The sequence below is a fragment of the Panthera pardus genome, unplaced genomic scaffold (assembly GCF_024362965.1).
Source record: "Panthera pardus isolate Hobbes unplaced genomic scaffold, ASM2436296v1 HiC_scaffold_26, whole genome shotgun sequence".
NCBI classification, from domain to species: Eukaryota; Metazoa; Chordata; class Mammalia; order Carnivora; family Felidae; genus Panthera; species Panthera pardus.
Genome location: NW_026526832.1, coordinates 4,228,813 through 4,243,018, shown reverse-complemented (window position 1 = coordinate 4,243,018; position 14,206 = coordinate 4,228,813). Strand labels below are relative to the sequence as shown.

Sequence of the window (14,206 nt, the reverse complement as noted above, 5' to 3'; positions counted from 1 at the left end):
TGAGATATTAGAGGTTATTTTCCTTACTACTCAAATTGTAATATATGCAGTTGTAGGAAATCAACCTGTTTTCACACAATGTTCCCATAAAGCCCAAGGTTGTACAAACTTGCTAGCGCTTCACCAACCTGTTCTGCTAAGAAGTTACAAGAAGCTTTTCTGCACAAGCCAAATATGAGCAACTGATTTATTAGAGGCCAATAATAAATAAGTCTTTCTTATACAGCTTGCCCCCAAAAGGCTCTCCCCTCTTCTTCATGAACTAACTGAAAAACAAGTAAGAAAGCAGAACTGGGGCGCCTGGGTGGCTCAGTCGGTTGAGCGTCCAACTTCGGCTCAGGTCATGATCTCACGGTTTGTGGGTTTGAGCCCGGCATCGGGCTCTGTGCTGACAGCTCAGAGCCTGGAGCGTGCTTCAGATTCTGTGTCTCCCTCTCTCTGTGCCCCGTCCCCGCTCATGCTCTCTCTCTCCCTCAAGAATAAATAAAACATTAAAAAATAAATAAAAAAATAAAAATAAAAAAGAAAGTAGAACTGTTACTGAAAAGATAAGGACAAAAGCCTATGTACCACTCAAGCCACTCACAAATAGGTAAAGACCGGATGATTCCACTTATATGAGGATCCTAGAGTAATCAAATTCAGAAACAGAAAGCAGAATGGCAGGTGCCTGGGGCTGGGAGGAAGAAGGAACAGGGAGCTGCTGTTCAATGGGTACGTAGGTTCAGTTCTACACGATCAAAGAGTCCTACAGATGGATGGTGGTGGAGACTGCACAACAGAGTGAATGGACCAAATACTACTGAACTGTACACTTAAAAAAAGGGCTATGACAGCAAATTTTATGTATTTAGCCACAAAAAAAAAAAAATCACTCACAGTTCAAGACCGAAAATGGAATATAAAAGTATTAAAAAGTATTACCATTTTCCACTGAGGTTTATATTTTACTTCTGAATTCTCAACAAGCAGGAAATTGAGATGTCTTTCAATCTTTATGTAATTTTCCAATTCAAAATCAAGTGTAAACTTACCTATTTTCTTTACAAATTAGATTAGGGTGTTTAAGATGGGCTCTAACTTATATAAACAATAGTGTTTAAGTTAAGCAGTATCCAAAAGTCCTTCAAGACTATTTCATAGACAACCTATCAAATACTGCCGAACCAATACGCTGATGCCAACTACGTCTATTTAAACCCTGGGAACTATCATAAAGGCTCGGTCATAAGTAACTGACTCAAAATGAAATGTGTGTTCAATTAAAATAAACACTATCTCCTTATGAGGGAACACAAAGAATGCTAATCCAGTCCTCGGGCCACCACTCAGCCAGTCCGCCAGCCACATTTTTGCCTCCACAACTACCCTCCAGGGGTCCTGACTGCTTTAAACAGCCACTCAATATATCTTCTGCAGAACACATTTGCTCGGGGAATTCCTGAAAACTGCAGTTAAGCTGAGACATTTCACTGTTAGACTGAGGAACACATTTCTAGCATGGGGAACTTATTTGAGTTCTGGAATGTAGAGTAAAATACATACTGACCACAGTGGCACCACTGCGTCTCACACACTCTTACTTCCAACTACTTTTTCATTCTAAATACTCTCGCATTAGCAGTCAAGTACTATGAGAATCATAAAGCAAACTGATAAAGCTGTCCTCACTTTATCCTCACCAAGATTAGAGCAACAAACAGGGAATGGGGGTTAAGAATGAAACTAATTAGTGCTACCTTACAAAAAATTTTCTCTATTTCTGCCATGAATTAGGCAAATCTTAACGTGAAGATTAATAAGTAAAACTATTAAACTATACATTTTTATAGTGTTAAGATACATTGTCCCTGCTGCTAAATGTAAAGCATCCTTAGACGCCGGGTAGGTGGCCCACACTGTATTGTGGTTGCTACATGAAACAACAAACAGACCCACGGCCATTCAGCCTTTACAGTTTGCAGCAACGGGACAGAGCGGATTTGCCTAAACGGTACCGTACCTGTCAACACACAAGTACATGCTTTGGGTGGGACAGTGGGATTTGTAATCATTCCCTCTCATCCTTGAGTTTTTAGCCAATCAATACTACCTTGAAAGCCCGAGCTTCAGAGTTCCTGTTAGCAACAGTCTGGGCCAACAAACTTTGCCACCCCATCGGATCTTCCTTGTAGGAGAGCTGACCCGCTCTGAGCTTCACATATAGAACCCCATCCTTAGAAAGGATTGATCTGAAAGAAAACAAGAATGATTTTATAGGAGGTATTATTTGCAGTTCTCAGCTGGAAACAGAGTGTCTCTCCACACCATGTTCACGTGAAATGACGTCTTTATTATTTTCCAGTAAGGCACATGATTATTTACTGAGTCTAAAATTAAATCAGTCCCTATGAGAAAGCCAAAATGAAGTTCTACTTTTCTTTGGTGTCTGGGTTCATGGAACTTGTTCAGTAAGAAGGGGCTCTGCTCAAGTGTGAGCTTCAAAGGCAGTATCTCATCTGACACTTCTTCATATTCCCTTTATCCTCTAACACTATGAGTGGGACACTGGAAGTACTAAGTACCTGCTGATTGGTTTGCAGCAGAAAAAAAAATGCTGCAAATCTAAAAAGAACAATACAGAAAACAGCTAACGTATACTTTAAGGGAAAAATAAATTGGGACCAAACCATAACAATTCTTATGGGCTTGTTAAACCTTTTGGAAATTTAAACACTTACACACTACTTGATGCATAAAATTAACACTCTGTTCATTAAAGCGACTACTTGCATATGACTATTTCCACCCAAAAGCAATCTATCATGATTTTAATTTTATGAGAACAATCCAACAAAAGAACGACAAAAAGATGCAAAAGATGTGGTCTGACAAACATCAATGGTTATAAAGTTCCTTTTGTAGACGGACACATATGCTAGCCTTACTTTTTTTTTTTTCCAGCCCTACTTTCTTACACTGATTACCTCTCATTACTGCTACAACGGACAATTCCATTATTGTACCAACTTATGTCACTTCAAGTTTCTCATTGAATAAATGTAACTGTTTTCTAAACTGAATCTCATAATTCAAACTGTGTTTCAGTTATAAACCACTTTATTCAAAATACACTCTACATATTGTCCTGAATGAGATCAAAGGGTGACAAGGACCATTCCAGTGAAGAATCTGCAATTTCTACCTTCCCATATACTTTATTCACTTCACAGATACATCTAAGAAATTCAATATACTTACTTCAAGTGTTGTGTTCCCTTGCTTAAATCTATGAGCAGTTCCCAGTATCGTGGCCCTTTTACTTTAATCTGCCAAGATAAATGTGAACACAGTCAATCCAATGCTAAAAAGCGCCGGTTTGAAAAATGAAACCCACGTTTCTCAGAGGAAATAAAAACAACGGGGCTAGAAAGAGACACTGCAAAGTTAACAAGCTCCATTTCCAGACACATATGTCTGTGAATCAAGTTCTGAGGCCATCTAACCTATCAGTAAAGACCTCCAAGTAAAGACTTTCTCTGTTCCTCCTGACAACTCCTCCTGGGGCTGCTTTCTGATTTCCTACAGAACACCGAGAAAGCAGAGGCTTTTACTTACCTATCTCTGATGCTATACTGTTCTAGTTGAACTGATCCCTTGTGTACATCTCCCTAAATCACATCCCACTTACCTGCTTTAAAAGGTGGAGTTCTGGAAGAAGGGTAGGGGCCATCAATTCTTCTTTGGTTTGTTCATACCATTGAGTACCCTTCACAAATGTAAAAGAACAGCCACAATTCACTATGTAGTTAGGGGAAGCTACGAAGAAGAAACAGCATTCTGTACTTCTTCCCCACACTTTCTACACAGATTGTCAAATGGCATAAAATGTTCTCTGACATCAAGTCTTAAAGGGCTAAGTCTACAATCCTTTGCTGGACCTGTATCACCTTACACCAACCACTTCGAGCCTTGCACTTCACATGCTAGCAGTGCACTTCTGAGGCCTCTGGGTTTTTGTACACGTTGTCTTCGCTACTGGAAACGTGCCCCTGCTCAGCTGGCAAATCTCAGCCCCAACACTGTGTCCACCGCGACAACATCTCCGATCCTCAACAGCTAGATGGAGCATTTCCCCTCTACGCCCCCTGCATTCTACACATACTCCCAATTACCACTCTATTCTTACTGCACCCATGCCTGACCACCCAGTGGACAGAAGTCCCTTAAGGAATACAACAGTTTAATCTTTGTACCCCAGAGCCTAGCATAGTTTTGATACACAGAAAGTACTTAATAATATTCTGAATGAAGGAAGGGTAGACACATGACTTATTTATATAATCTGTACATCTAAATCAAAGATCTCTCATCAAATACATGATCTTGGGCTTTAAAGCACCCTGCAAACAAATCTAAGAATAGTTCTAATTTAACTCTTCTTTAGAACACGGGCATTTTCAAACATGGATATTTTCAAACTATAGGCTCCACGGACAAAAGAGCAGCTGATGACCTCTAAAATATTGCTCTCATAGACTATAAACGAGCCCAAATGGCCTGGCAGGATGTACACAAATTTTAGAAGTTTCAATTTTTATAAGAGGTTAATTCACCACTGCCATCTTTTAAAGGACAACACTTTTGAAATATCTGAGCTGCAAACAGGTATGAGTGGTAACAAAATTACAAATAAATGGAAGGAGGAAAGAATTACCTTATAGGTAACTTCTAAAAGGGCATAGCAGGGCATGTTTGTATCCACGTCCACAGGCACCAGGAGCCTCGGTTCTGCAGCCAGCACATATAGGTGCCGCAGAGCCTGGAGATGATACCTATCCACAGAAAACACAGGGAGGAGGTAACAAACAGGGGACAACAGTGTGAGCTCTACAACCTGCTGCTGCTGACACCCTGAACCACAACAGAAGCAGGGGTTGCTATCTTCCCATGACAGCAATCCTAACGGAGGACGACAAGATTCAGTTAAAAAGCAATGGACAGATTCTCTTTAAAAAATTACAGGGACGCCTCAGTGGCTCAGTTGGTTAGGCCACTGACTTCGGCTCAGGTCATGATCTCACAGTTCGTGAGTTCGAGCCCCGCGTCAGGCTGTGCTGACAGCTTGGAGCCTGGAGCCTGCTTCAGATTCTGTGTCTCCCTCTCTCTCTCTACCCCTCCCCTGCTCACACTCTGTGTCTCTCTCTCAATAATAAATAAACATTAAAAAATAATAAAATAAATAAAATAAAATAAAATAAAATAAAATACAGACACACGATCCTCGACCCAAGAATTCCTTACATGCATTTCACAGTTAAGAGGTTTTAAAGGAGGTAAAAATTATCTTAACGTGAAAATAATTCATCCCTTATAAAATTTCTCAAATAATCCTTTTCTGCCCCACACACGCATTTTTTACCTTCCTAGGGACTTATTTCTAGTTATTTGGTTTTTGGCTTCAGGGTTGATAGTAGAGGGAGAAGGAAAGCTCTTCTACATACACACACTTCTCTACACAAATGCATACACACACCTGGAATCTAGGACACCAAAAACTAATGGGTAAGATTACAGTAATATTTTTCTTTCTGTGTGCTTTTCTGAGTTTTCCAAAAAAATTTTTAAACTTTAAAATTTGTATTTCAGCATTTCGACACAAAAAATTTTTTAAGATGGCATTTTAAGATGTCATAAAAGGATAAAATGAGACTTAAAATTTTTCTTTTTAAACTTTAGTTACAGCAATAGCCTCCCTCTTCTCACCCAAACCTACCCTTTCCTATAAATTGATTAGAACTGAAAGCAACTCAAAGCCAGAAAAAAAATGATATTTATCAGTTACATAAAAGTTCCTGGTGCTAACTTGCTTTGTTCAAAATAGCTACACCAAATGATTCTCTGACCAGCAATATAGGAGTGTGGCTCTTTGTTGTACCCTAACCAATAATTGGCTTTAACCGTTCAAAAAGTCTTTCCTAAGTTGACCAGACACCACTTGTCAGAGTTGTATTATTTTAACAAGAATATTCTTGTGCTCCACCTATCATCAGAGTTTGGACATCAGATTAGGCAGCTTTTACAAAACAGCTTACTTTCATTTATCACTTTAAACTACATTATGCTATAGTTTGACAGCTTAGTTACTACAATTAATGCTCCATCTCTTGAGACTTTTCTTAGCAGATGAGCTGAATGCACTGGTCACTGCACATGTCTCTGGAATATAAGGAGCTATTTTCTTCCCTTCCTCTGGATCCAGTGGAAACCAGCGATGCCTGAAACTTCTTGGGAAAACTGAAGAGCTGCTGATGGTTCTTTGTGCTCTAAAATGCAGAACTTCTGTATTATCAGACCTTTTCTACATGTGTGAGGTCTTATGGCTCAATGCCACTTCTAATTTGTCTCTGATTCTTTGCTGCATTTTGCTTTTCATGTCCCTTCCATTTCATTTATACAAAACTTCTCAGCATGCAGGATGCCTAGACAGACCAGTCAGTTAAGTGTCTGACCCCTGATTTCAGCTCAGGCCATGATCTCACATTTCATGAGAATGAGCCCTGAGTCAGGCTCTGCACTGACAGCACAGAGCTTGCTTGGGATTCTCTCTCTCTCTCTCTCTCTCTCTCTCTCTCTCTCTCTCAATCTCTCTCTCTGCCCTTCCCCTGTTCCCACTCTTTCTCTCTCTCTCAAAACAAATAAACTTTAAAAAAAAAGTTCTTGGCATTCATGTAAAAGACGGAAAAAAGGAATTCATATAGACAGTGGATAGTGCCACTAAATCAGACCAATTTCTCTCTTGGAATTAAACAATTATAGTACAAAACATATCATCTGCAGCTTCTGTTGGCTACTATCTTTTGCTTAATGAATTTTTCCCTAAAGTTAACTTTGTTTGGCCCACATCTGGGGTTTACAGCAGTTCTAACGACTGAAGAATGGTGGAAGACTGATGGATCAGTCCAACAGCTATCCGAAGTTATCTTTAGGTCTAATATTTAGAGAAACTTTTTAAAAGATTTAGCCAGGAAGGTAACTAAGTTCAAGAAGAGAATAAACTAGTTTGGAAATGAGTCCATGGAACCAAAGCACAAATCATCCCTTGGAGAACTTAGGAAAGATCACATTGAGGACAGAATCACTAGACTCACCGGTTGTCAGTGCTGTGAGCTGGGAAGTGTGGGTAAAGGGCACAGAGGAGAGCAGCAATGGAAGAGTTTGATGTACTCAAAGAGTACCTGCAAAACAAAGGCCGGAGTGAAAGAGGTTATTAATTATACTGTGCAAACTCCCAAGGCCTTCTTGAGAATCAGTTCAGTGGAGTACCATGGCAAGGCATACTGACAACACGCCTCGATAAATACAAGTGTGTCAATGCTGTGAATGTCTCACTTTTCAGTTAGTCTTTAAGCCATTTCTTTTTTTTTATTTTATTTTATTTTTTTTTTAACGTTTATTTTACTTTTGAGACAGAAACAGAGCATGAATGGGGGAGGGTCAGAGAGAGAGGGAGACACAGAATTGGAAGCAGGCTCCAGGCTCTGAGCATCAGCCCAGAGCCCGACGCGGGGCTCGAACCCACAGACCGTGAGATCGTGACCTGGGCCGAAGTCGGACGCTCAACCGACTGAGCCACCCAGGCGCCCCTCTTTAAGCCATTTCAAGACCATCTACTATTGAAAGCAAAAGCAACAACTCACAAATATTAAATCCAAAACCTGGATTAATAAGCATGGTTTTTGAACCTAAAATATCACCATACTGAGGACCATTAATGCAATCCAAGAGATTATAGACACTGAAAAAGACACGAATGAAGGACACCACTTCTTCTCTGGTTCTACATACACCTACTTACAGAATAATAAACTTGACTTCTAAGAATACAGGGTTTTTAACTGGGTATTCTCAAACTATTTTTTCTGTTTCTGTAAAGTCTGAGCATCTCCTTAGAATGAAAAATGAAAAAGGCAAAAGTTATCAGAAGAAGTTACGATGAATGTATAAACAACAATTTCCTCTACAAACAGCTTTTTTTCTTATCAATACTATAAACTTACTTTTATCAGGGCCACATAGTCTTCATAAAATCTTCTGAAATTTTCCTTATATTATTTTACTCTTGCTCAAACTCCGCATGGCAATCAGGCAGATCAGTCTAAAGTTCTAGAGTTTTTCTTACAAATATTTTGAAATAAAGATGGTTCACTGGGCATCATATAAAACCACTGCTGGGGCACCTGCATGGCTCAGTTGGCTGAGCATCAGACTTCAGCTCAGGTCATGATCTCGCAGTCCAAGAGTTCAAGCCCCATGTGAGGCTCCGTGCTAACAGCTCAGAGCCTGAAGCCCACTTCAGATTTGTGTCTCCCTCTCTCTCTGCTCCTCCCCCAATCATGCTATGTCTCTCTCTCTCAAAAATAAACTTTAAAAAATAAAAACACTGTTGCAGATAATATACATATATATTTTATTATGTGGCTCAGTCGGTTAAGCATCCAACTTCAGCTCAGATCATGATCTCACAGTTTGTGAGTTTGAGTCCCGCACTGGGCTCTGCACTGTCGGCACAGAGTCTGCTTAGAGCTTACTTAAGATGCTCTGTCTCCCTCTCTCTCTGTCCCTCCCCTGGTAGTACACGCACGTGTGTGTGCGCGTGCGCGCTACCTCTCGCACTCTCTCTCTCTCTCTCTCAAAAATAAACGTTAAAAAAAAAAGAACAAGAGAGATGCAGGGGTTTACTTTGGAAGAAAAAGAAGTTTACAAAAATCATAAAATAAAAAGAATTTTCATAGTAATATGGGGGAAGGAGGAAACAAGGAGCTGTTGTTTAAAGGGGACAGAGCTTCAGTTCTGCAAGGTGAAAAAGTTCTCGAGATTGGCTATACAACAATGTGAATACGCTACTACTAAACTGCCCATTCAGAAATGGTTAAGAAGATAAATTTTATGTTATGTGTATTTTACCACAAATAAAATTTTTTAAATAAATATATAAGCCAATATGAAAATGGGTAGAGGAGACTTGGACATCACAAAAGATTTCCAGTTAGCCATTAAAGATATAAAGGGGGCTAAATATCATTATTCAGAGAAACGGAAATTAAAACCACAACTACTACCAGATGGCTAAAATTAGAAAGACTAACATTACCCAAGTGTTGGAAAGGATGGGGAGCTGGTACATCACACAACACTGATGGGTATATAAAATGGTACAACCACTTTGGAGCACTGATGGCATTACCTACCAAAGTTAAGCACACACATACACTTGTAGATCTACTCATAGATCTATATACAACAAAATCAAAGACATGTAAAACAATATTCATAACAGCCCCAAGCCAGAAACAACACATCCATCAAGAGCAGAGTAGATCAATAACCGTGGAATAATCATACAATGGAATTCAACAGCACAGAAACAGGAATAAACCATTGCTACATACAACATGGATTAATCTCACAATGTTGAGCTAAAGAAATACAGTTGATCCTTGAACGATGTGAGGATTAGGGGTACCAACCCCCCCACATAGTCAAAAATCCGTGAATAACTTATAACTTCCTCAAAGCTTAACTAACTGCCTACTGTTGACTAGAAACCTTACGGATAACATAAACAGGTGATTAACACATTTTACATGTTACGTGTACTGTATGCTGTAATCTTATAATAAAATAAGCTACAGAAAAGAAAACATTAGGAAAACCATAAGAGAAAATACATCTATAGTACTGTACTATATTTATCCGATAAATTTTGAATTTAAAAATTTTGCATTTCAAAAACAGGCAAAGCCAGTCTAAGGTGTTATAAGACTAAATAGTGATTATCTTTGGATAGAAGTAAAGTAATAATTAACATAAAAGGGGGACGCCTGGGTGGCTCAGTCGGTTAAGCGTTCGACTTCGGCTCAGGTCATGATCTCTCTGTCTAGCCCCGCATCGGGCTCTGTGCTGACAGCTCAGAGCCTGGAGCCTGTTTCAGATTCTGTGTCTCCCTCTCTCTCTGACCCTCCCCCGTTCATGCTCTGTCTCTCTCTGTCTCAAAAATAAAAAATAAGTGTTAAAAAAAAATAAACAGAAAAGGGATAGCAGGATAGAAACAGGTATTCTGAGTTCTATCTTGATCTACATGGTAGTCTACAGGGAGAAGTCTTATAAAAAGATGAGGAGGTCAGGAATGACAGATGCTGGAAAGAGAACAAGGAAGGTAGAAACTAAGAAAAAGAAACTCTCATAGGACTTGGTGTCTGAAGTGTTCCTGAACTTTCAGTTCAGTAGAAGGGTAAAGTCATTAAACAGTGGGGAACGGGAGGTGGCGCACTGAAGAACTGAGTACCAACTCCTCTCAGAATGTAGAGTGACCATGGTCACTATTAAGTAGGGCATAAATTGATGGTTAAACTACAGAAGGGCCCTTTTAAAGTGTAATTATACCCCAGGATAAGCTAACAGCTACTCAGGATCAAAACTTTCATGGATCTTCAAATCCAAAATAAGTCACTCCAATAGATCTTGCTCAAGAGATCTTTTCATTACGGGGCGCCTGGGTGGCTCAGTCAGTTAAGCATCCAACTCTTGGTTTCAGCTCAGGTCATGATCTCACGGTTTCATGAGTTCGAGCCCCACATCGGGCTCCAAGCTGACAGTGCCTGCTTAGGATTCTCTGTCTCCCTCTCTCTGCCCCTCCCCCGCTCGTGCTATATCTCTCTCAAAATAAACTTTAAAAAAAGTTAAAAAAAAAGAGAGATCTTCTCACTGAGGAAAAAATACATATTCATTTACCTTCCTCCTCCCAGAAAGAGAAGTCCAAGGGCCATGTGATGGGCTAAGTGGAAGCCATAGTTCATTTCACCACCTGTTTTCATGTGCAAGAAGCGACAGAGCTGCAAAACCTTTAGGTTCCCCGAGCCAGCCATCACCATGGCGAGAGACAGAAGCACCACACTCAGGCAGGTCTCCAGGTTGTACGGCCCTGTCTGGAAATGCAAAAAGACAGCATACTACAATTGTTGTGTTACAGTTCTTTATTATCAAACTAAATTGGCCATCGTTAGACTACAGATATTTATTAGTTTAAAAAATCTGCAAAAAAACAAATATTTTCTCTACAAAATTCAAGTTCGGTGTAGAAAATTCAAAAAATAAAGTATCAAAAAGGAAATAATAATCCCTTGGAATACTAATACCCAATGACAACAGCCATAAATATTTTGGCCTTTTCCCCAAATCTTTTTCTATACCCATGGTTTTTTTCTTTTTTTCAAATGAAACTGAGGTATTACTATACATGATATTTTTATCTCTTTAAATCTATGACATATGAGCAATCTTCACTCATAAAAAATTCTTAGAGAACATGCGTTTGATAGCTCCACGGTACAACAATGTACAGATACACTACAATGAAATTTACCTAATTACTTTTAGACTTTTTAACTTTCAAGTTTTCTCATATTATACATAAGGTTGTATAAATCTGTGTGGTGTTTATCAGAATAAAATCTTACTCTCTCCTGTCACTAGAGGGGCAATGTCTCAAAACTGAATTTTTACTAAGTGCTAATTTTTTTAAAAACCAGTTAACAATATTCAGTCCCGAGACAGGATGGCGTAAGGTACAATAATCCACAAAGGATACGGTTTTTGCTCTCACAAGAATTCAATGCCATGTACATCCTTCAAGGATCATACTTGCCCTTAATTAATATCCCAAAACACAAATATAAAGATGGGCCAAAACTTCAAATCCTCCATTCTAAACTCAAACAAATTGCAGAGATACTTGACAACACACAGGTAACTGAATTATCAGTGAATTTTCTTCAAATTCAATTTAATTCCCAAGAAGAATAATCATTTATGATAAAAAAAAGACTTACTACAGAAGCATTAGGTGCAGACAAATATGTCATAAAATCTTTTGCAAATTTATGCTGGAAAACAAAAGAAAAAATCTAAAGTTAAAAGAAGTGTATCAACGCGTTGTTAAAAAAGAAAACAGAACAAAGTAAACTAAGTTATTTCTTACCAAACAGTTAAACGCTGATAAGTTTTCTGAGCCCGCAAATCGAAAACCCAGAGACAAGCAGGCTCCTGCAATTATGTAGACATGTGCCTGCCTGAAAACAGATTACAAGAAATTTAATACTACCTTTATTTTGCTTTAAAATTCATTATAAGTATTATCTTGGGGTAAAAACAATAAATATTCCTGCTCTCTAAACTAGTTTTTATACTCCTGGGAATGCTCAATTGTGCCTCTACTCAATCAGCATGATTGATAAAGTGTGCCTCTTGCCTACGTGATTCACACACAGCAAAGAAGATCATTTTTGAGAACTGCCAATTTTTTTTTAATGGAAAGGATAAAAGGAATACGTACAAGTTAAATCTCTGATATTGTTTTTTGAGGGCAAGAGCTCTATACTTGAGAGAGCTAAACAAATAACTAAGAAAAAATCAGCTCTGAACATCTGATAAGTGATGGTTGGAAACACGGGGGATTCGGAATTACTCAAATCAAGGAGAGCACTTCTCCTACACAGTGTATTTCTATTTATTTATGAGAGATGCTAGGGCAGCTCGTTTGATTTACACATTTCATGACTTACGATAAAGTTTCCAAATTCAAATCCTCTGAGCAAGGCAATTCAATTTCACTGAGAGAGATGCTATTTTCTCTTATAATCTGTCAAAATAAAAAGCAAGAATACCTGGACATTAATATTCAAGTTACAAATATTAAATGATTTGAAAAATAACATACTGGCACCTAGGTGGCTTAGTCAGTTAAGCGTCCAACTTCGGCTTAGGTCATGATCTCACAATTTGTGAGTTCAAGCCCCACATCAGGCTCTGTGGTGACAGCTCAGAGCCTAAAGCCTGCTTCAGATTGTATGTCTCCCTCTATCTCTGCCCCTCCCCTGCTGACACTGTGTGTCTCTCTCTCAAAAATGAACATTAAAAAAATTTTTTTAATCTTCTGCTTATCAAAAGTAACTAAGAAAATGAATAGACCACCACAGACTGGGAGGAATATTTGGAAAACATAAATCTGGGAAAAAAAGAAAGAAAGGTTTGCAGAAAAAAATTCTAGCTGCTCAAAAAGACCAGCATCACAAATCTTAAACAGGCAAAAGATATGAGAAGACACTTCACAAAAAAAAGATACATGAAGGAGCAATAAACAAATGAAAAGGTCCTATTCTTATTAGCCAGGAGGGAAATGCAAAATGAGACAACAATAAGATATCATCACATACTTATCAACACACCTAAAATTAAGAAAACTAATACCACCAAATACTGACAAGATACACAGCACCTAGATTTTTATAAATTGTTGGACAAAGCGTAAAATGGTATACTCTCTAGAAAAAAGATTTATCAGTTATCAAACTAAATATATAATCTACTCCATATCTCAATAATTCCAAAAGAAAGTAAACCATAAACCCACAAAAATATCTGTGTACGAATATTTACAGTAGTTTGATTCATAATAGCTAAAACCAGAACCCAACCCAGGTATCCAACAAAAGAGAACAGAAAAAGAAACAAAGGACTACTCACAGAATGCAACACTTACTAACTATAAAAAGGATGAGCTACTGATATACTTAACATCTCAAAATCAGGCTGAGTGAAAGAAGTCTTATATGAAAGGATATATACTGTATGTGATTCCATTAACACAAAGTTCTACATCAGGCAACCTAATTTATTTTGGGAAAATGTCAGAAAATTAGCTGCCTTGGGGGTAGGAGGTGAGTATAGATTGAAGGGGCAGGGAATGAGGGCACTTCTGGTCATTTTGACAGAGGTTTGTTTCCATGAGCTTATGCATGGTCAAACCTAGAATATTTGAGATCTGTGGATTTCATCATATAAAATTTTATCTTAAAAGGAAGAAAATGTAAACAAATACTGAATTCTAGTTAATGATACATAAGCTGCAATATGTAAGGAAAAGTAACTACTGTCTGCAACTAACTTTGAAATTCACCAAAAAATGATGGATTGGATAAACGATAAATGGGATAGGTGATTAAACAAGTTTATAAAGTAAAATACTAACTGTAATATCCAACTAGTGATATGGATGTTGTACAAAGTTTTCAACCCATATTTTGAAATTTTTCTTATTAAAATACTGCAAGAAATACTATAATGTTCTCAAAGATAAACAGATTTACTTTATAAGTAAAAAAAAAAA

At 38.2% G+C, this 14,206-nt stretch overlaps 1 protein-coding gene across 4 annotated transcripts in view; it reads right to left on the bottom strand.

Moving 5' to 3' along the window:
* The window catches only part of ANAPC1 (anaphase promoting complex subunit 1), a 96,665-nt gene that overhangs the window by 16,568 nt on the left and 65,891 nt on the right, over nucleotides 1-14,206 (bottom strand). For all 4 annotated transcript variants that reach the window (XM_019445262.2, XM_053890952.1, XM_053890951.1 and 1 more), the window contains 9 exons: nucleotides 12,603-12,679; nucleotides 12,020-12,110; nucleotides 11,871-11,924; nucleotides 10,774-10,967; nucleotides 7,131-7,217; nucleotides 4,697-4,814; nucleotides 3,671-3,748; nucleotides 3,241-3,308; nucleotides 2,093-2,231 (listed from right to left, as the gene is read on the bottom strand). In XM_019445262.2, the coding sequence (XP_019300807.2) occupies nucleotides 2,093-2,231; nucleotides 3,241-3,308; nucleotides 3,671-3,748; nucleotides 4,697-4,814; nucleotides 7,131-7,217; nucleotides 10,774-10,967; nucleotides 11,871-11,924; nucleotides 12,020-12,110; nucleotides 12,603-12,679 (906 nt within the window). The remainder of the gene's footprint in view (nucleotides 1-2,092; nucleotides 2,232-3,240; nucleotides 3,309-3,670; nucleotides 3,749-4,696; nucleotides 4,815-7,130; nucleotides 7,218-10,773; nucleotides 10,968-11,870; nucleotides 11,925-12,019; nucleotides 12,111-12,602; nucleotides 12,680-14,206) is intronic.